This window comes from Atractosteus spatula, chromosome 4 (assembly GCF_055471065.1).
Source record: "Atractosteus spatula isolate fAtrSpa1 chromosome 4, fAtrSpa1.hap1, whole genome shotgun sequence".
NCBI lineage: Eukaryota > Metazoa > Chordata > Actinopteri > Semionotiformes > Lepisosteidae > Atractosteus > Atractosteus spatula.
This window is the reverse complement of record NC_142709.1, coordinates 65,212,903-65,236,024: the sequence shown is the minus strand read 5'-3', so window position 1 is coordinate 65,236,024 and position 23,122 is coordinate 65,212,903. Positions and strand designations below refer to the sequence as shown.

The following is a 23,122-nucleotide window of genomic DNA, read 5'->3' as shown; positions in this document are numbered from 1 at the left end:
GCAGCTGAACTTCAGCCAAGGTGCATTTCATACTGGCACCTTTGTGATATAACGTACTGGCAATGTTCTAGCAAAGCCTGTGCTCTGTGCCGGGACTTGGTAACAAGTGGAAAGGCAGACCTGGAAGAGAGTTTTGAAAGACGGATGCACTTTGGGATTAGGCACAAAGGGCAAGGCGTAGAAGGGCAGGAACTCGGTGGTCTGGCTCAGCGCTGCTCCTCTTGTCTCCAGGTAATGCCTGAAGTGTGTTATCCTCTCCTCAAAATCCGCTCTGTCCTGCTCATGGAACAATACGTTCTTCCAGTTTATTATACCGCTGAAAGCAAGCAGACTGCTGCCAAAGCTTGAAAGTAGACCTCGGTGACACAACACTGATTTCTGTGCATGCACTGCCTTATCAATGATACCCCATCCTTTTACAGGAATCCAAGGACTATTACACAAAAAACAAAGCAGATCCCCAACGTACTCTTAAACTAGGTTATCAGCTTCCCTCATCTCTCAATGACTGTCTCATTTCTTTCTTAACCTCTCCATTCAGACCCTTTTTCTCACCTTCCACTGTCATTCTCACTTTCTCTTTTGTCCTCCTTACCCACTCATATTGCTTTTCTCTTCCTCGTTCTCCCACACACCTGAGCTCGACAGACACAACACTGTGCCTGTTCTTCTGTCTTTCTGCTTTTCGGTGTGCAATTAACCTCTACTTACACCTTAAGGATTAGGAGTATTCTAGACAATGACATCAAAATGAAAGAATGTAAATCACCCTCCTGGCTATATTAAAACAACAATGCGATGAAATAGCAAATAAGATAATATATATTTTTAATTCTTAATGTATAAAGTAGTGTGGTGGTACCTGGACACATTACAAGTACTAACAATGTAGAACAATTAAAAATGTATTTTTTTACTTATATTTGAACCACGCAATAGAGACATCTGGTGGATAAAGTAAGAACTTAGTCCCCTAACAATTACAAATTCTAACCTGCATGTCTAGGAAAATCCAAATCTGGACAGTACAAATACTGTTGGTTGCTGGAATCACTCCTTACAAAATTCTATAATGAAATAATAGATTTTTTATTACATTTTCATTAAAAAATTGGACCAAGTAGTCCTATTACAACTATGATGTGCTAAATTAAGGAAAACCTACTTATCCCACTCAAAGAGAACAACAGCATTGAAAAATCCTGATCCCATTATTTGCACTGGTGTAAGACCTTGATTGTTTGAAAGGGAAACTTGTGATGTATTTCAATGTTGCTTACAGGTGTTCCTAGGATGTGTTTCAATGGGAAGATCGCGAAGTGGATGTGCAGATAAAACTCAAGTTTCTGGGCGAGAAGGTCAACGTCTCGAATCTGCGCAGGGATGTGTTCATTCCACAGCTCAAAGAACACTTTCAGATCTCCATCCTCAAACGAGCTGATCATCTCCTTCTGCAGAACAGGGCAAAAGTACCTATATTTACAATGCAGTCCCATATGTAAAATAACATCTTTTCCTTTTGGAGCCATAGACTGGACTGGTAAAATATGATATTTATCTGATGGAATGATAGATTTACCTGACTCTCCTTTTAAGAGTATTGGTCAAGGAGAGTCCAGATCTGAAATTCTCCTTCTCTATGTGAAAATGTGCATGTGGACTTTACAGTATTTAAACTTATTTAAAGGGTTACGCTTCAATTTGTTATCTGGTGTCACTGTTCCAATTCTGTACAAAATGCTACTTACGAAATAAATAAAAATCCAGAAACATACCTGAATAATTAATGTTTTGGAGTCTCTCAAGACATTCCCCGTGGTTTTTGGAAGAGGCTTTCCTTTTGTCTTGCATTCTTTCTCAAAAAGTTTCACAGTTTCGTCAAATTCGGCAAACCTTAAATACTAGGCAAAGACAATAAAACGTACTTGCTAGAGCCACCATCATTGCCAGCACAATAGAGAAACAACTTCAGCTTCCCAGTGTCATAAGCATCTTCAATTAAGTGACTTTGGAGTAGTTCAACAGGAGAAACATGCTAAACAACAATATTAGACTCCTGAAATGTATAAATAACTCTGAATTAACTTCAATTCCAGTACAATGCATAGAAAATTACTTTTAACTACAGAGGTATATAAAAAAAAGATATATCCCCTAAGAGCAAAGCAAGTGAGCCAACATACCCTACACCAGGCCTGTAAGCCACTGACTTTCTTACAGGCATAATGAAGATATGGCCTTTGGACAGCACATTTCGAAATGAATAAATATAACCAAATGTTTCTTACATCTAAGCTATGAAACACCTGTGTCCTACGAAGCCAACTTCCAGCAGCCATATCACCCTGCAACTCACAACTGGCAACCCACTGAAGCTAAGCAGGTGTGAGCCTGGTCAGTACCTGGATGGAAGACCTCCTGGGAAAAACTAAGGTTGCTGCTGGAAGAGGTGTTAATGGGGCCAGCAGGGGGCGCTCACCCTGCAGTCCATGTGGGTCCTAATGCCCCAGTATAGTGACGGGACACTATACTGTAAACAGGTGCCGTCCTTCTGATGAGACGTAAAACCGAGGTCCTGACTCTCTGTGGTCATTAAAAATCCCAGGGCGCTCCTCGAAAAGAGTAGGGGTGTAACCCCGGCGTCCTGGCCAAATTTCCCATTGGCCCTTACCAATCATGGCCTCCTAATAATCCCCCTCTATGAATTGGCTACATTACTCTGCTCTCCTCCCCACTGATATCTGATGTGTGGTGAGTGTTCTGGCGCACTACAGCTGCCTTCGCATCATCCAGGTGGAGGCTTCACATTGGTGGTGGTGGGGAGGGGAGGGGAGTCCCCATGACCTGTAAAGCGCTTTGAGTGGAGTGCCCAGAAAAGCGCTATATAAGTGTAATCAATTATTATATTATTATTACTATTACAAGAATATAAGCGTTGCCTAGCACTTTAAAATGCTTTGGATAATCAGTCATTTATCACTAAAGTGCACTCACCCTCTTCAGAACTGAACAACAAGAACATGATGCTCATTTTTACAGTACAATCTATGAAAAGCATCTGTGCTTAAGTACTCTGTTTGGGATGGGATTTAATTATCTATGAAAAAACAATTGGATTATATCTTGACGGATGATTTTATTATCTATTTTACCATTACTGTTGTTCTTCCTGCTCAGAGAAATATTTTCCATATTCAGCAAAACCTTCCACCAAAGCCAAATCTTAGGCAGACTCCCAGAACATACTGCCAGAAAGCACATTCAAGGGGAGGACAGCAGTGCTGCCCATTCTCATTCTGACTTTGTCAGAGTTTCCCATGACATCTCCTTTAGTATCCAATGGGTTAGTGCCATATGAGCCAAATGGTAAAAAAAAGCAGCATAAAATTTCATTCCATAAAACACTTTTGAAAAAAAAAACAGCACTTAAGCACACTCTGAAAACTACATACCTCCTTCACCATTCCAAGAAGCTCGCCTTCGTAAACCAAAATATCTCCCATTTTCCAATATAATCTGTGTTCATTTGCAAACTGAATCCGACAAATCTGCTTCACACTTCTTTCTAAACAGCAGGAGGAATGACAGTATTCAGATCATTACTGTTTTGTAATAACTCAGCATTTGTAACACATATTAAGCCTACCGACACCAAACCCCAAACCTGAGTACTTCAAAAAGGTAAAAACGTTAGGATGCAGGTTTCAGCAGCAGAGTGGAGTTTCATTTGATGAAAATGTTACATAAAATCTAGATGTTCCTTTTCCATTAAAGAATACGGCAGCTTTGTACACTGCCAAACCCCTGCAAAGTCTATACATTGCAATAATTCAACGTGTGGATCGGCAGACTGTAGACGCCAATTACGTTTAATTAACAACATAATGCTCTTCACACGAGCCCTTTGATGACTGTTCAGCAAGCAAATCGCATTCCACATTATTTCTTATCCAAAAAGGAATCAGTTATGTTCAAAGAGAGGAAATCTAAAGATGACATTCGTATCTTTTTCTTTGCACGAGATGTTCAGAGGAGGCCTCTTTGGAAACAATACTTAACAACATTGTTGTTCACACGATCTTACCTTGCTTTTTTACATTGTAACCGTTTTCGCTTCTTATAGTCTCCCGATATCAATGAAAGGACAATTCGGTCAGTGAATTTAACGCGTTAACATTCATTTCAGACTTGACGCAAATGGACACATATCTTGCTTATAAGGATAGCAACACTCGATGCACGAGACGCTTCCAGAGAACACCTGGCAACCAACAGCAGCCACGGCACGCACGGACGTAAGAGCCATAGATATAAAAGCGATATAGAGGGGCCCATCCTGTTTAAACGACTCTGGGTTGAGTGTGAAATGGCGGCCATATTGGTAGGGTTTACAATTCAGACCCCATAAGGCAATCACACAGAGAGTATTCGGTATAATACGTGAAAACACGGGTTAGGAAAAAACATCACTAAAGGTTAGTAAAGGTGTTCATTTGACTATGATTTAATCGTAGGTGTAGATGAAAGATTTACATGAAAAGTATTCTTTATGCGTTTATTTTGGTGAGCGGAGCACTCGACAACCGACATAACGGGAAACATACTGCAAATATTTTCACACTTTTACACAGTCTAAAAAACCTTATAGTGCGATGTAAGTCATTAGTAAAAGAGCTAAATGCATTCTTATCCATAACAAAAATTTAAAAAAAAGTTTAAAACTTGCGTCCACGGGATGCCGCAATAAAACGGTTAATCCTGGACGCGGCCAGGCGAATTCTGGGAGATGTAGGAAATGATTTCTTAGGGAAAGGTAGTTTTCATGCATTTTCAACATGGCTGAAAGCATGAAGGTAATGTAGTGGGCTTTTTTTTCCTCCCCAAAACTGTAGTTTATTGATAAGCGCTGTCGAAAGTACAGAATATAAACTCGCATGTTGCGCACAGAGGTGTATTACGAGTTAACACTTCAAATGAATGTAAGTTGTTTGCGGTGCGTTTTTATGTCCGTGATTGATAACTGTGATGCTTCATTGCCTATCGGTCTCAGCATTCGCTTGTGGTCGCTCTGATTTTATGTCAGCCCTCCGTTTATCTGTTGTGCCATCCGTACAGTCCGGAACCTCTAAAAACAGTTACTCGAGTTATTTTCGCAGGTTTCATTTTCCCCCACGATGAATGTGATGGAGGCGAATTAACACTGTGAGCTATTTACTCGCTGCCTGGCTTTCTATTGGAATTTTAAGGTCTATTTCTTAAAACCTAGTCTTAGAGGGGAAATACTTTAATATTCGCAGTGGTTTTGGAGAAAACGCGTGACGATGCCAAAAGAAGGAGTCAGTCCCTTAGCAGTTCAGCTTTGAATTAAAATACTGAGTGTCTGATCGGAGCCCTGTCCCTCTTGAGTCATCATCGAGGGTAAGCTTTAAAACTGAGATAAGCACGGCTCTTCCCTTGAGCTAAGAAAAGCCACACACGAGTGCAGAGGAAGCCACACTCCCCCAGCTGTGGCAGTGCGGGGCTTAAACAGGATGTTTGGTCTTCTCTGGCAGGGCCATGGGCATCCTGAGGTCCAGCCCAAACACCATGGCTAGGGCCAGCGCCTTCCGATCCTACCAGCTGCTGCTGCTGCTCGCAGCGGCGCTCGCCGTAGTGGCTTTTTACTACTTCGGAGCGGAGCGACAGAGCTTCTCCAGCACGACCAGGCGCCTCAAGGAGACCCAGGCGAGCCTCAACACGAACAGGAACGATGCGGACTTGTCCTCGGACACCCGGGCCGGGCACCCCGACCTCTACTACCACGCGCTGATGATGTTCACTAAAGTGGACCGAAACCGGGGGCTGCAGGAGAAGTTCCGGGTCGCTCTGAGGTCCATGGCCGCGCACGGCGCCTTCGCGGACGGGGAGGTGTTGGTCCTCCACTTCGTGAGCGACGCGCCGAGCAGAGAGCTGGGTGAAAGGATGCTTCCAGAGCTGCTTCGGGATGCCACCTTCCGGTATGAGGTAGGTCGGGAGAGGCTGTTTGTCTGTTTTCTTTGTTTTTACAGTTTCGTGCGGGTAAGTGTCATGTCTGCTGGGAACACGTCAGCTGAGAAGTAGGGTTTGTATCTTTACCTGTTGCTCTCTGGTCTGCCAGTGCAGGCGAATGGTTTCACTTGACGACCATGCATTTTCTAACCCCGAGACGGTCCCGGCAGGCAGCTGGCCCAAGGTAGGACACACCCTGGGTGAGGACGCCGGTCTGTCTCGGGGGGCCCACAGACACACACACTCACATCAGAGCCCAATTTCCCCGAAGCCAGTTAAGCTACCGGGATGTCCTTGGCTTGTGGGAGGGAACCCCATGCAAACGCAGGGAGAAGATACAAACTCCATGCAGACAGCACCCCAGGAATTAACCCAGGCCCCCAGTGCTGTGAGACAGCAGTGCAAGCCACTGCACCAGCATGCTGCCTACATCTGTACACACCTACGTACTGTGTACGAGCTGAAACATGGAGATCATGGCATAGTTTGTGTCGATATTAATATTAAGATTGATTAAAATATTAAATCAATATTAAGATTCCCAACAGCTGAGGTGAATGGTGAGATTGCTCTGGTGAAGTGGATTTGTTTTTGTCAAATTCAATTTGATAAGATATGTTTCTTATATTTCCTGGTGAGTGCCGTATACGGCCCCTATTAATGTTAACATTTATTTCTCAAAACATGCCTTAAAATGCACCTTGACCCTCTGTAGATGCCTGTGTCTACAGCAGAGAACCAAAGAGGTCTTGAAGAAATCACGTCTTTCAAAGTTAGTGTTATTTCCCACAAATACTGGTGTTTGTTTAGCGTTGGTTATTCACCAGGTGGCAGCACAGACTCAATAAAATGTAATTTTACATAATATAAAGCAATCACAGAAATGGATTTATGGTGTGGTGTGGGAGACCTCAAGCATGACTGATTGGAAAGTTTGTCAAATGCTGTAATTTTGACTTGTTCTTTGGCGATGTTTTATTTCAGTATCGTAAGAAAATGGAAATTTCATTTTTACGTTCCATTTGATCAGTACTGGATAACAGAATCTAAAATATCAGAAATATTTTATGAATTTCTCTAGGTGGATTAATGTATTTCCCTTTGGTGTCAAATAATATAGGGTTTGAATGGATTTGTAAAGTGCAAAATTGACAAAATATGCCAAACACCGATGTAGCCCTACACTCTTTAATATCAGGGGTAAAGAGTTGGTGCTTTATTCATTTTCTTTTTTGTGTTTTTAAACATCAGTAGTATTTTCATAGCTTACTCCAGCCCCTGAGATGGCTGGTAATTTGTGCTAACAATTTGCTTTCTTGCAACTGGAAGAAAATTGGCAGCAACTTAGAAAGATCATTTGATGTGAGGTATTTACAGGTATATATACACGAGAATGTTTGAGAAACCTTTGTAAGTTTTCATTTTTTGTGGGTGGGCTTGTGCCTGGAAAGATGGGGGTGGGGGGGGGGGAATAAAAATTAAGCTATGGGGAAAAAAAAAGAAGACCCAAAGTGATAGCTCTTAAAAATTCCTGAGGTGAAATCACACTGACACTGTACATCACCAGTGAGGTAAAGGGATGGGGCAAGTTGTTTTGCAGACCAGCTTTTGCTAGGTGTAACATTAACATTTAATGTGAGAAGGGGTCCCGCGTTCTGATAATGCTGTTTTAGGGCTTAGTGGTCAGTAAGGCCTTCAAGATGTTATCTGAATCAATTAATGAAAGCAATTTTTTTTTTAAAATTTTGTCTCAACCTTGAAAGCCAATCTGATGAGTTTGTCAATGTTGTATATCTGTAAGGTGGAATATTCCTTTGAATATTTATTTTTAATTGATCTATCCATGGATAATTCTTAAAAAAGGGTAGGTTCTTCCTTTCAGCCTTACTTGCTAGTGAAATATTCAAATTGAGCCTATCCTCCTTTACGCTATAGAATGTTCTAGCTACTTGTGCATATTCATGACTTGATACCAAAAAATTCTGTTTGGCCCACATTTTCTTTTAAGATTAAGCTTAGTAAGAACAGGATTTTCTGCCTATGTCTTTAAAGACATACAGTATTTGTTTTTTTCTTAATGTTTTCAAAACCTTAAAAATGATTATGCAAAATGGATTTCTTTCACAGAGGCTGCAGTTCACTCTGCTGCAATTTTGGAATTAATCTCTAGTTTGACAGTTCATCCACTAGGGGCCACTGTTGCTCTTTGTTGTAGTATCCTTCTTAGCACTGAAAAATGCAAAACATTGTTAAAATAGGCCCTGAATTATAAAGGTTGAATGTGTTGTTTTATAAACAGTCTTTGCAGATTTGCATCCGCAGGGCAAGATGAGACCACACCTTTAGGTGTTTTTCTAAACTTTGTAGGCATGTAGAGAATGTTCTTAGTGATAGGTGTATGGGTGGTGAAAGAAATGAATAGTTGTGATTCCTAAAAATCTCATCAGTCATTTAACTTTAGTCTATTAAATGATAGTGGTCTAAGAAAAAAAATGTGCAACAACTAGTAAGACTTGTTTCTCATCTCACAGCTGCTGAATCAGAATTATGTCTTGCAAGCTTTCTGTTGTCAGTTCTCATGTACAGTATGCTACTTTAACCTGAGTCTTTATTATGAGATTTCATAATGAGGGTGTAACACTATTTAAATGGCAAAGTCTCATTTTACTCATGTAGACAATAAACAAGCGGTGACTAATGCAGAAATATGCAGTGTGCATTAAATTCAAGTAAGACAGTTAACCCTCAGTTTGTACTTGGATAGTAGCTATCCAAAGGGCAGTGCAGTGGCTCTGTGGCTAAGGATCTGTGCCTGCAGCTGGAAGGTTGCTGGTTTATATCCGGCTGCTGGCAGAGGAATCCTACTCCATTGGGCCCTTGAGCAAGGTCTTAACCCCAAACTGCTCCAGAGGTGCCATATAAATGGCTGACCCTGTGCTCTGACCCCAAGCTTCTCTCCCTGTCCATGTCTCTCATGGAGAGCAAGTTGGAGTATGTGAAAAGACAAGTTTCTAATCCAGGAAATCCAGTTTGGGAGAGCTGGTATGCTAGTGTGCATGTTGGTTGTCATTACAGCTTGGCTGTTAATGTCCTAAACTTGTTCTTTATTTTCTGAACTGGACCGATTTAATAACTGCTGAAACCCAGAAAACCTGCAGACGCGATGGCTCCACAGGACCAGAATTGGAGACTCCTGAATTACTATGATGCATGGTATGGCACTTGTTTGTTTTCTGAGAGCAGTGCACCATATCTCTTCTGGTAAGAGTAGAGAGTGAGCCCATCCATCCATTTTCTCACTGCGTCATCCGATTCAGGGTCATGGGGAAGCCGGAGCCTATCCCAGCAAGCATCACCGGCGCAAGGCAGGACACACCATGGATGGGACACCAGTCTACCACTGGGCACGCACGCACGCACGCACGCACGCACGCACGCACGCACGCACGCACGCACCACCTTTTCCAGAAGCCAGTTAACCTGCCACTGATTGAGGTGGACTGTGCACCCACCAAAACTCCATGTGAAAACTGTGTTCACACTAACAGCACTCCAGGTCTGGAATTGAGCCCAAAGTCCCAGTGCTGTGAGGCACCAATGGTAACCGCTGTGCCACCTGAAAGTGAGTTAAAACTAAATCAAATGATTCTGTCGACTATCGCATTTGATTCAGTGGCAAAGAAAAACTTTTAAGTAGAAGGACCTCTCAGGATTTTCAGTCAGACCCAAGCTCAGGTTCCCTAGGCCTTGGTTTGACTTGGTTTGCTCAGTCCGGCAAAGGCAGATTAATCCAGAGTCTGTGCTGAGCCAGATTACTTGAGAATCCAACCCCTTCCCCCACCTTGCTGTTGACAGATGCCCAGGAGCACAATGAGTCCTGACGGTTGATCTGCCTCTGTAATCCACTTTTCATGAGCTCAGCCATGTGACGGAGAAAAACAGATATTGTCAGGGTGTTTAAGAAATATCACTGTTACAGCCTTTTTTTCTGTCTGGAGAAGCATCAGTATAAAGGTGGTGATGGTAAAACAATAAAAGCAAAGACAAGAACAAGAAATAAATAAAGTGCAGTTGAAGACGGATGCAATCTGAGGTGTTAAAAGAGCTGCAGCTGCTGTAATCATTGAATAGTGAGGGTTTCTCCATTCTTACTGTAATCCTGATAGTTTAAGAGATCCTTCCATCCATTTTCAATTACTGCTTAATCCAGTACAGGGTTGTGGTGAGTCAGAGACCAGCCAGACAGACAGTGGACGCAGTGGATCCTCTACACAGTCAGGAGTTTGTGGTTTCTAGCTGACCCCTTTTGGTGAAACGTCATTTGGGCTGCCTTTTGTTTGTATTTACACAGCACAAATGCTGTTGTTTTGAGTCTCCCTGAGGATCTGGAACAAATTAATCTTGTATTTCACCCCTTATGCAGTCAGACCACCTTGGAGTCTGATCACAGATGATATGAGACACCAGCAGGATCTAACCTGGTTGCTGCCTGTTTGGGGGGAGGAGGGGCTGGGGAAATGGGTGGCTGTAGAATTGGGCGTGTGTGTGTGTGTCGGGGGGGGTTGCATTATCTCAGACTGCTAGCACTGCTCCAGCAGGTTAGATGGTGTTTAACACATTTATCTCTTAGTGCTGCACACAGCGGGACTAAAAAAAGAAAGTCCTATAAAATATATGAAATGTTTTGGTTCTCGTTAGTCAAGTCATCAGAAATAGTGTTGCCAGGTAAAGAAGAGAGATGTCCCCATTGACAGGGTATGAGCAGAAACAGCAGTGGGGTTTTACTGACAGGGGATCACACTAGCTGGGTTCTAGGGAGCAGCTAGAGATGTTAATGACTGGGGATCACCCTAGCTACACTGATTGAGCTGGACATGGGTAGGCTGTTCGGCTTGAACAGTTTAGAGGCAACAAACAAAAATAGGTATTGGAAGAAGGGAGATTTGCAGAGCTTTCGCTGGATTCAGATCAAATGGATGGATTATATTAATTTTGTCACACCAGTGCTGCACTGCTGTTTATAAAGGAAGAAGGAGGCAGTTTTATTCTCCCCATTACCTGGAATTTTCCTCTGTTCCCCATGATGGAGGATTATGTTTCAGACTAACACCACCAGATTTATACTGGCAGCCAATCCTTTTAAGGGCCTGTGCATTCCAAATCTTTTTTTGAGCCGTCTTTAACCACTGCAGAATTTATTTATAGACATAATTCAGGGATGAAGTTTTCATGTTTGAAACATAAACTAGATAATTACAAGTAATTCTGGTCTTGCAGTTTCTGCATTTAAGACAAAATTGATCAGCTTGATTTTTAAAAGGATACTCCACTCTTGTCTCATTAATAATTACCAGACCAGAAAGCCTTACTCAGAAGCAGGCTACAGGAATTCTGTCTTTGATCTGGTAATGAAATGCAATTTTGGAGACGTTTTGCTGATAAAAGTGGGATTTTGTTTTTATTTTCTTCAAAGCTAAGCTCAGAATGAAAAAGACTTAAAGGTGGTGAAGCAGTATTGATATTCACAGGTGATTCCCACATTAAAATAAAGTCATTTCAAACATGAGATGCTCATCTGTGTGCTTCCAAGTTGTGATCTTTAAGAAAGGAAGAAAACACACAACTTTATTCCTTTTAACATAGTCTTTGCTGGGGTTTTAGGGTTAGACTGAAAAACGTCAGCATCAGAGACATCCAAGGCATTCCTGAGTACTTAAGAGCTTGAATTCTGGTTCCAGTAGTCATATGCACTGAAATAATACTTACCTTCCCCTCTTACAGTCTTGATTGAATGTTTTAAAATATGTAGTAATTGTTCTAGTCTGTAAAATATGGTAATATGGTTCATCCTGGTCCTGATCTGTGAAAATTAATAGGCAGAATCCCATTTAAACTGACCACTGTTTCAATTTCCAGCAATTATGTCCTTTTTTTGTACTTGTTCTTGTGGCTGCTCTCCTATGTTCTGTTTAATACCTCACTGTCACCTTGATAATGTAGTTACATAAAATGCTTGAGTTTAGAGCATGAGTCACCATGATAGTCTGGGTCTTCTTTGAAGATGCTCTGATAAAACAACACCATTTAGAAAGAACAATATAGTGCCCATGTTTTTTGTACTCATTTTTGTTCTTTTTTTGAGCTTAAATTAAATGACTGTTGTACGTTTTCTGCTGTCTTCTTTCTTTTGACACTCATACATTCCCAGACCCAGAGGTATTTAGTGTAAACTTGTTCAGTAATTGCAGGAAACAAAACTGACCCATTTACTGTTAGATTCCAGTTTTCTGGTAATGGGTTTATCTGAAAAGTAAGATGTTTAGTCTCTAAAAAAGCAAAAACTGTGAAAACGTAGCCGTTACCAAGCAAAACCTGCACATACATCTAGGTGTGCACATGGTTTGTAGACCCTAGGATGATCTGATTATTTTTGTCACAACTTATCACTCACAGGATATGGTTAGCTAGGTCTGCAACCTAGCTGTGCAGACCTAAGAGGTGCCAGGCTGGGCAGTCAGGCACCACACAAGTACTGAGTCACCATTTCAGGCACTTTTATGTCACCAACAGCATGAGTGGATATTTAGCAGGAATTTCCTGCTGGAGCACTACTGAAGTAAGCTGGCTACGAGCTGGGTCACAAAGTACAGTGAAGTAGGTGAGGACCTGTGCCAACATTCTCCTCTGTCTCTGGCAGAATTACCAGTCTTGCTAAAGAATTCAAACCAGTCACAAAATGCAAGCAGTGTGCACAGAAGAAAAAAACAACTGTGGCTCAGCTATTTAATCTCTAAGCAGATATTTTTCCAGACAGGTAAAACATGTCTGCATGACTGGCTTGCAGTCATCTAGAATGATTTGACTTATTTAGAACATGGATTTTCTAGCACTTTCATTGCATACAATGGAGTTTTTCCAGTCTGGCAAAGAAATGATTGTCCATTACAAGCAAACTGGTTAAAAATCGAAGTTTTTCTTTTTGTTTTCCAATTATTATCACAGCCCTGAATATTTAACCACACAATATTGATTATAGCAATCTGAGAATGAAGTAAAGTTTTCTTCCATATATGCATTTTCTTGGTATTTATTAAAGTCAGCGGTGTAGTGAAGTTGGCTGCCGTTAAAGTTTAAAGGTACTCAAAAAATACACTAAGATTGTTTGTCATACCTCTGCACTAGTATTCATCCAGATTAAATAAAAAAGAAGGATAAAACAAATACTGGCTCAATAAGAATGATTGTATTTCCTCAGTAACAGGACTGAACCACTCCCCCGTCATCACAATTATCCAAGTTATTCCATCCTTTATCAGAAAACTGCTCATTCCTGGTGATGTTCAAGGCAGCCTAGAATCTGCCTGGAAGCAAATAAATCATAGCAGGACTACACCCCATTGTTTTGTTGAGAAATACTACTTGTAACTGAGTGCAGGTCACGTTGAAACAGTTCCCTGGTGAAATGTCTGCTGCACAACCTGTGCTTATTTGCTCATACCTTGCATGACATTAGTTACAGTGACTAGTGAGCAGGAAGGAATCCTTCACGTTGCAATTCTCGCAAACTCTTGCTCTCACCCGTTGCCAGACCAGCGACTTGCAACAACATGGTGGCCACACAGTACTTTTGCTTGCACAAAGTGAATTAATTTATTTTGTTGCCAAGATTAAATCATTGGTCTGAGAAATCGGGATGGCAGTTCAGCTTTAACGTAGCCAGCATGTTCCTGGAAAATGAGAGGAAATTGGGGTCCTCCAAACAAGACCGTATGGAGACCTCCACACAATAGGCACCCTAGTCCTGGAACTGTGAGGCAGCGGTGCTAAACTAGACCACGACACCTTAGTGTCTTGGTCTCCTGGGTCTAATACTTCTTTACTGCTGTGTGTATTTTTGGAAATGCGTTTCACTTCAGCCCCTTGACTGCTAATATGCACCTTCGGCTGTTTAATGTGCAGGGCACCCCGCCCTCCCAGAGACTTTAATTATCTCATTTCCAGCCATCTCTAACCTTTGTAACTGTATCAGATTTCAGATTTGCGCATCGTCAATTACTCAGTGATCCTGCTCTCAGAATTCAAATAATTTAATCCAGTGCCATGGTTATTAATTCAGTAGTCTATTGCTAAAGTATGTGATTATTTCTTGCTTCGATGTGAACAGCTGAAGCTTAACACATACACGGAACGCCAGATAGCTCCTGACCAAAATCTTTTAGAGCAAACAGATTTCTTGAATATCTTTAAAATTTGACCGAAGCCTTATGCTGTGCTTTAATAAAGGATGATTTTATAGAATGGGCATTATCCTGACTTTCTTTGTATTTATTTTTGAATGGGTTCAGTGTGATTCAGCAGTTGTAGCCATTTTACTTTCTGTCTGAAGCATACAGTATGTATTGTTTTAGTCATTTCTAAAATGACTTTTGTGACTAACAGACTGTGTGCCTGTTTCATGGAAAAGTAATGATTAACACTTCCTTACTGCTTTTATTGTTTTTAAATTGTCTTGCCTAAAGTATGTGTACATATTTAGAATGCAAGGTAAAACTTCACAGCCTTAGAGCTATTGATCAACTCAAGGTCTTTTAAATTCTGGTTTCAATGCTTCCAGGACTGTTAGCCTAAACCCCCTCCTACTTCTTACTGAATAAAAGTATATAATAAAAAGTACAGTTTTAGAATTCAAGTACATTAATATAAAATATAGGAACAAAAAAAGATACAGGTCTCCATCCTAACCTTAACTCATTGATTGTCATTTTGCATGCTAACCTGAACCTAGAATCAGCTTCGGTGTTTAATCTCACCAGAATTGCAGATGAAATGTAGGTATTGATGCAGTCGGCTACAAAGAGCTGCTGTCCATAGATGTCCCTTTAGCTGTTGGTTCCTTTGCCATATTCAGTACTTGCAACATAAAATTTTAGGAGGTTCTAGAATGGAAAGACGGCATTAAATGTAGATCTTGTTCTATTAATAGCGTTCTGACTGCCTGCAATGTAAAATCAATGCCCCCACTCTTTCACAGCACATATGTGGTCTGCCATGACTTTATCGCCTGACCTTTGTGAACATTTTCATCCTACCACAAGGCTTGATTAAATCAGGGTTTACTGTATATTTCATGAGGGTGAGCAGCTTCTGCTTCATGCCAGCTCCTCTCCCGTAGTTCTCAACATATGTGCCCTCATTATCAAAGGCCAGTGAGGGTGAGGATCAAGTCTGAAGCTAAACTTCAGACAGCAAGCTCTGTGTTAATTACAGAAAGGTATGGAGGTGTGGTGCTGTTACTAAAGGTGGCTGTGTTTGTACTTCTTGTGGAACATTTGGAATGTGTTCTCTGGTAAGTGAACCAAGAATTGTGAATCGAAAGGGGAAGTTTCCTTTTACAATTTCATTGACAGACAAAATTAAATAAAAACACATCTTCTTTTTAAAATGCATCTGTGAAAATGACTCATTTAAGGTATATTTTAAATTAAAACACGTTTAATCTTTTTCTGAGGTAGGCTTTATTTGTTCTAAATATATAGTTCACATTCTGTTCCCTCGTTCATGAATTGTTTCAGCATTTCACATGCTTTGTAAAAGCAGACACTGAGGTGTCTGTACTCTGATTCAGCAGGACATGAAAAATAAAAATAGCATTTTTAGATGGACTGTGTAATATGAAATTTAGTAGTACAAACATAAGTGATGCTCTTTAGATTTTATAGATGTGCTTTACTTGCGATTGTCTTTTTTAAATGGCGTTCGTTTATTTTATTCTTCAAATTAAATATATACTAGTACATGCTCTATTGAAGTAAAAACTCTTCCATTCTCTAAAAGGACCAGTCTATAAAAGATGCTCTTTGTACCTTAATATTGAACAGTTTTATTTAATGGACAGTGGACTTTAAAGAGAATTGGCGTGGATTCGTAATAAATAGACTGATGACTATAGCACGTTCCTGGTTGGAAACTGATTGGGTTTCATACCAATAATGCAGTGCTCTTCCTCCACGTTGTATCTCGGCATTCTGAGTCATGTACTGTATGACATGGTTTTCACTCAATTTTTCCTTTTCTTGTCTTTTTTTATTTCAGGCCAAGGGTAACAGTGTTCCTTTCTTTGCTTCTGCTGTTTATTATTTTACATGACCTATTTTCTGCCTGTTAGCAATATGCAAGGTGTTCATTTGAAAAATAATAAATGGATTAGCAGCTCCCTCTTGAAATCCTCAGTATTCCTCAGAATGGGCTTTGTTAATACCATTAAATTGGCTGAGTTTTAGAAAGATACTTAAGAGAATGGAACTACAGAAATACCAATTATGGTTTTCGTCAAAACTGTTATGGATAGTTGAAAAAATAAAGAAGACCTCTCATGTTGTACTTTAATTCTTGCAAAACCTCCTTATATAGAGTAACGTTTCTTTGTACACCCACATTGTAATCATCTGCGGTTCTACCCTAAATTCCTACAGGTCCATATATGACTGTATACATGCTCCTCTTCTGCATTCTTGGTCGACTAGAACGCTCAAAAAGAAAGAGACATTTTGGTTTTATTAATCTGGAAAATGGTCTTGGGTCAACACGAACAGAACATTGAGTCTGTTATCATGTTAGGTTGAAACGTGCTAACAAACACCTGCTATACAGTACAGTTGGAAGACTTTGTAATCATTAGCATTCCAAAGCAGTAGTAGTACGTGTGATGTGAAACAACTCCTGCAGGCATTGTCTAAACTTGAAAGGGAACATTGGGGAAATTAGAATTCACTCATTTCAGTGCAGATTGACAGATTCCTGTCTACACTGCTGCTTCTGCTTAATGAACATTTGACTTTTTTCTGGCTCAGATGGCAACGTGTGTGATACGATAGGGAAAAATATGTTAGAACATATTTATGTAAAAATGATTAAATCTGAGTGTGAAGTTACTGTATTTACTGCAATCCTCTTCTGTTAATCTCCTTTCCCAGTGAATCCCCATTATCTGATTGTGGCATGGATTTCTGTCGAATTACTGGAGTTCCGTTATCAATCAGACTTGCCATTCTGTTTTTTTATGCCTTGCAGTGTTTCAGTGTTTAATATGTTTATAAACAACCATTGCAACTTTGATAACCTTGATTTTCCTTGCAGTCTTTTTTTTTGTAATTAATGCTGTTAAATTTCGTTACAGTGTCCAAAGCTCCCTCTTGCATCCTTGAAAATTCTCCAGCTGGCTCATTTCTGGCACGCAAAAACAAAGCTATCCCCTATTGTGTTACTCTTGGAATAATAGAGCTGTTTTTTGCTTTTCTTTTTAGGCCACTGCTGCTTGTGTTAAAAACAAATTGAAACATCAGCCCCTTTAGTTTTGTGCAGCCACCTTTTGTGCTTCAAGATGCCGTGTGTTTACATGAGATTGTGGCAGTAAGAAGAGGCACTTAACATGGCTTGGGGAATACGTTCTCTGGAACAGAGGGCTGCCGTTTCATTAGACTGCTGTCGTAGGCAAAGCAGTGTTTGAAACCAGAGCAGCATTTCAAGAAATCTGGTGATCAAGTGTGAATAGAAGATAAATGTGATGCCATAGCCCAGGTAGAATACTGTTCTATTTTCAGTCTATAACACATCTTACTTGTACCTTTTACCTATCCCATAGTGGTTAGTAGACTGTAGCGGCAGTATTTGAGAGTTTGATAATATTGGTACTGGAGTGTTACCTGTGTTTGTGCCATTGAGTTGAGTTTCATTCTGTCACCTGGAAGAATTCTCACAGTGCATGTATGTGTTATTATTCAGTTTATTGGGAATATTGTGAGCTGAAGCAAGAACAACATCTGAGGACAACTGCACCAAGGCCTGCTTTTTAATCAAGCAATTTTAATCGAGTCCTGAAATGTTCTGCTTGCTGTTTTTACACAATTGGGTGGGACACTTAGTTGACAAGCCTGGAATTCTGCAGATGTCATTTTTGTGTTAGGTCTTGGATATAAAAGTTCACCACAGGAGAGTGCTTTATCAAGTAAGACATATTAAAATGAAAGCCAGCCGCCAGGAGCCTGAACGGTTCCCCTGAGCTGAGCTGGTTCCCTTTGGAGACGTGTCTCTGTTTGTCTCTGTGTGTCTCTGTGTATTGAGTCCTCAGCCCCGTGTCCCTGCGCTTTCCCCATTTCCCCAGGTCGTATTCCACGATGTGAGCACCCTGACCGAGAAGCTCTTCCCCATCGTCGAGGCCATGCAGAAGCACTTCAGTGCTGGCTCGGGGGCTTACTACAGCGACTCCATCTTCTTCCTGTCCGTCGCCATGCACCGCATCATGCCTGCAGGTCAGCACAGCCGCCGCCACCCCTCGGAACGGGCTCGCACTGGCCAGCGGCCGCTGTGAGTGTGTGGCTATAAGTCACGCCTCAGTAGAGCTTTCCTCAGGAAAATGCCCTTAATGTTGCTGCTGTTCTTGTAAAGGCTATTTTCTGATTACTCTGTTTTTTAAGAGCTCTTTTGAGGAGTTTGAATTAGCTTTGTGGAAGGAGCTAGACTTAGACGGCGTGACTCTGTTAAATTATGTACTCTCCCTAACCCAGGCGTAACTAGCAGAGTCTCTTGTAATCGCGTCATGGTAGTGCAAAACCACAATTGCTAAATAACATTTTTTTAAAATAGATGCTCGTGTATTATACGTATAATTATAGGTGTCCATGTTAATTAGCTCATTATCCAATCACATTACAGGAGACTACAGGTTTTATGACTTCTCAGTGTTTTTTTGTGTACATAATCAGAGTTAGCAGCTGGAACGGGTGTTTTCACTCTTATCTAGAATAAACACTCTTTTGGTTAGGGAGTTAAGAGCAACATTTGCAATGAATAATGGATGTAAGTGTTAAATATGCTACAGTATAAGAATAACTGTTTATACTTCTGTACCCTAGCTGAATCATTTTTTAAACCACAGAAAGAGTTCTGACGTAACAATGCCTAATTCTGCTGCTCAGTATTGTAGTCCACTGGACAAGTAATTCAATAACATGTCAATGAGGGAGCCCCTAAAGCTGCACAGGCAGTATGACAGACAATTCTCATTCAATTCAGTTCTGTCAGACACATGGCAAAGTGACCAGGAGACATGGGACTGTTGTACCGTATAGCCTGTTCCACACTCTCCCACTGGCCTCACAGAGTTATTTAACTGAAACCTCTCTGCACTCATCTGTGTTTTCACGTGAAAGTCAAGCACGGTCACCAAAAGAAGAGGACTGTACAAGAGGATTCTGACACCTTTAGAGAATGTTAGGACACTAATAATTATCTGTTGGTTTGTGTTATTTGTTTTACAAATTTGAGGCCATAGAACAAAAATTATTTTCATATCAGTATCCGAACTTCACAATACAGTTTTGTTAAAACAATACAAGGCAACATTCAGCCCGTTATTTCTCCTTCTGCAATAGTTATTCCATTTGGTACATTAAATCAGTTTGGACAGATGTTCTCAATAGTCCAGAAGTAAGTCATGTATCTCATTTCCCTATCACAGCTACAGCAGGGTTCTTTACAGACTAGTACTCTGCTTTTATCCAAAACGTAGATTACAACCCTTAACTTCCAGCTTCTTTGGTGTACTGATGTTGATTTCACTTGATTCCCAGAAACAAAACAGAAAAAAAAGACAAATATTTTTTCCTCAATTGTTTCTTATTTGTGGCTTCTTGTTTATTTGAGTGGAGCTCTTGTTTTCAATTTATCAAACAGCTTTGTAAAAGTTTCACAAGCAAGTGAACACAGACCACATATTTATATTTTTAACTTGTTTTTGCTCAGACATTTAACTGTTAATGTGCCATGTTGTGCTTGTCAACTTGATTCCGATTTATTATGATAAGATGCCAAGCAGTTATAGCTGTGAGTTTAACCTGTGGGACCTCTCTGTGAATAGTGTGGTATAGGTTCGATTTCTATTATCTAAACATGTTCAACCATTGTGCTTGCTTTAATCATCATAAAATACTAGTCACTTAAATCCACGACTGGAATACTTTCCAAAATCAAAGGTTTTGGTTTACTTTTGCAGTAGTTTTTTGTAGTTGTCTGTTCTTTCAAGTTATATTTACAGTCAGTGGTTTGTGATTTTTAACATTTATAAAAACTCTTGGCTTCCAAGGTATTATGTATTCAGAGATAAGCATAATTACATTCCAGATTTTTCTTTAATAAAAAGCAACACAACACTGAAGGATCCTTGTGGCCCGCTGTGTGAAATTTCCCAGGATCCACTGCGTTGGCCTGGCGATCAAGTGTTATTGCCAATACCGGGAGGGAGGTTGTCGGCTCACATTATTTCCACGTTCTGCCCTGTGGCGCTTGCTCCATCCATCGAGCTTTTCCTGCTCTACATTTGTCCAACTTGGCGTTTTCCCTGGCCTTTGGCTTTTGACCTGCTACTGTTGGTAGGAGTGCACAGGCAGGTGCAGAGGCCAGAGTGTAGTGCTCTCCATTAATTGTGAGAATGGGAAAACTGGGGAATTCTGCCTCCTAGGCACTCAATACAGCTTTTCTGTGAGAAATTTATGGCATTCATCTGTTCTCTAATTTCAGTAATTTCCAGTAGTTTAGTCAAAGTATTCACAGAATAAATGAAAATGTCAGGGACGCAGTACTAATAACCACTGGTAACTGTGAATTGGGCACTTATCTAACAATTGGTTATAAAGAAGAGCTTTCTGTTATGGTGAAAACCAGCCACTTACTTGTTCCTGCTGCACTGGCTTCATCTCACGGTATTGATGCTTTTTAATTAACACTACCAGGTTGCAGTTTTCATCTTTTTTGGTACACTAAGAGGCATTGTGCTTCAGAGAATTAACCTGCAATTACACCTGCTGACTCTTTTTTTAAACAGGTATAATTGTACAGTGTGTGTTTATTTAAGCAGCTGAACTCCAGTTTTTTACGGGATGTTTTTGTCTGTTTGAAAAGTCGACAGCTTGTCAGTGACATTTCAAGGCTCAGTAATTCTGGAAGGACCCTGGAGCCAAGCCACTGAACACAATAAGGGCCAGAAGAATGGCTTCTCTAAAGTGCAGATTCAAATGGTACAATTGGCTGAACCAGAAAAGCAGGTTCCATTATATAGAAAGCAGGTTTCAGGTACATTTCAGAAAATTGTCATCTTTGCTAATGCTTTGCAATGCAGTACTTCATTGGAAATTTTGGATTTGACAGCAATGATACTCAACATATAGGGTAGACTATAGAAAGGGAAAAGCTGTTTTGTGGATATCTTTATATTTTCTTTTATACATGAATAACTCTTGAGATGTACATTTTGACAGTTTTGTAACGTTGTGATTTCTGATGACTAGGCAATCCTGATCTACAGTAGGTGGATTAGTTAGTGGTGATCCTCGCTAATGATGCATGTTGTTCTTATGCATGATAGTGGAAAAAACAAACATTCTTATTTGGTACCTACCCGTGACATTCTCCGTAAACAACCTAAGTGTTGCTGTAGGCTGAGTATAAGCGTGTGGCTTCTTAACCGAGTTATCTCTCTCTCACATACACTGACTTGTTTGTCTTGGCCAATTAAGGCTGCCTGTAGCTGTTAGCGCGTGTGTTAGTGCTCCATCACTGTTCTTTATAGAACAGCTCAGCAAGCATTACAGTCTGGTTTCCTTTATTCTGGGATATTTGCCATGGGCAAAAATGTTGGTGACCTACATCACTTTTCCACTGCGGGTTTCCTCGTAGTCATTTTCCTTGTTTTTTTTCTAGAACATGCAAGAGTTTTTAACTCTTTGGTTTTTGCAGTTTAAAATAAATGACTGTAAAGTAATAGAGATAAAACTATGCACAGTTGTTTAAGGCAGCCTGTTGAACGCACAAGCTTTTATATCTCAAGATGTCCAAACTCATTTCTTTCTATTGTTCTCTGAGCTGAGCCAAAAGCGACACAAAAGTTCCTGTACAAATGCTCTGCAGTTTCTGTATTATTTTATTTTTTTGTAGATATTTTTTGTCTTTGAAACCGTTCCATTGTTTCTCTTTGCAGACAGAAGCCACTGCACAACTTCCCCATATTAGTATGTTTGAGATAACCATAGATGATGTTCACTTTCAGGATATCCTGTTCCATTTTTTCCAGCTGGCCGGCCGTGTGCTTGGGTAAATCAGGTTAGATTGGGTGGCCTTTTTTATTCTGAGAGAGTAGGAAAACCCACATCAGCTGCAGAGGGCATGAAGCGAACAGGTTTCTGCATGCAGGCCTCACTGCCTTTTTATTTTGGACTGGGCAGTCACCTCATGTCCCCAACAGTTTCAAACAGAGGCCGTATGTTGGCTCAGTAACGCACGGAATCCTAACCAGCCTCAGGGGATGGGAACACTGGGAGATGATGCAGTTCCTGCCATGTGCCTTTTTGAATGGCAGAACTCGGCTGGCCTTTGCTGTAAACACCCTATAATCGGTTACTGCATGTCCAGCACTGTAACACACCCGTTCTTAGTGTTGTGAACTAAATATAGAGTATATCTGCCCATTTATACCAAAGACAAGGTTCTGCCATGAAGGTGTCACACAACCGGTTTTCTTTGCTAACGGCAATTGTTCAGTGTGAGATTAGAGACCATTGGTCAGCAGTCGCACATGAAAAATTGAACTTGTTTATTAGTTGTTTTTACCGTGTTTGTAATGAAAGGGGATGTGCAGAATAATCCTATGGACAGATCTATAAATAACACAGGATCTTTAAGTGTATTATTTTGAATAGATAAACATTTTCTTCAGTCTTGCTGTTGGTTCAGTACTTTGCAGGTGGATAGGTTTACTTTGCACTGGGTTGACAAAAACCTACTACATACTAAATTATTCGAAGTTGTGGTTAACCTTAGTATTGCCTCTAACTAAACAAGTTGGACTATCAAGGTTTGTTTATCAAAAGGTTATGATGGCTAAATAGAAAGCTGACTTTCACCATCAAATATTAAAATAAATATTTGATTCATTATGGCATACAAAGGTAGTGTACTGGAAATAGATGCTACAGGCAGTGTTGGGGAGCCGAGAGGTGTGGATAAGAAGGCAGCGTATAAAAATGTGTGATGTCACATTTCCCAT

The 23,122-nt window shown here is 40.5% G+C and overlaps 2 protein-coding genes across 5 annotated transcripts in view; one reads left to right on the top strand and one right to left on the bottom strand.

Moving 5' to 3' along the window:
• The window catches only part of armc9 (armadillo repeat containing 9), a 28,349-nt gene extending 24,087 nt beyond the window's left edge, over positions 1-4,262 (bottom strand). For all 4 annotated transcript variants that reach the window (XM_088913356.1, XM_088913354.1, XM_088913357.1 and 1 more), the window contains exons 1-5: positions 4,085-4,262; positions 3,453-3,565; positions 1,776-1,901; positions 1,281-1,451; positions 121-276 (exon numbers count right to left, since the gene is read on the bottom strand). In XM_088913356.1, the coding sequence (XP_088769482.1) occupies positions 121-276; positions 1,281-1,451; positions 1,776-1,901; positions 3,453-3,503 (504 nt within the window). In that variant the 5' untranslated portion in view covers positions 3,504-3,565; positions 4,085-4,262. The remainder of the gene's footprint in view (positions 1-120; positions 277-1,280; positions 1,452-1,775; positions 1,902-3,452; positions 3,566-4,084) is intronic.
• A 553-nt stretch (positions 4,263-4,815) lies between these two features.
• The window catches only part of xxylt1 (xyloside xylosyltransferase 1), a 47,966-nt gene continuing 29,659 nt past the window's right edge, over positions 4,816-23,122 (top strand). The window contains exons 1-3 of the mRNA XM_088913353.1: positions 4,816-4,853; positions 5,553-6,003; positions 18,188-18,335. Of these exons, the coding sequence (XP_088769479.1) occupies positions 5,557-6,003; positions 18,188-18,335 (595 nt within the window). The 5' untranslated portion in view covers positions 4,816-4,853; positions 5,553-5,556. The remainder of the gene's footprint in view (positions 4,854-5,552; positions 6,004-18,187; positions 18,336-23,122) is intronic.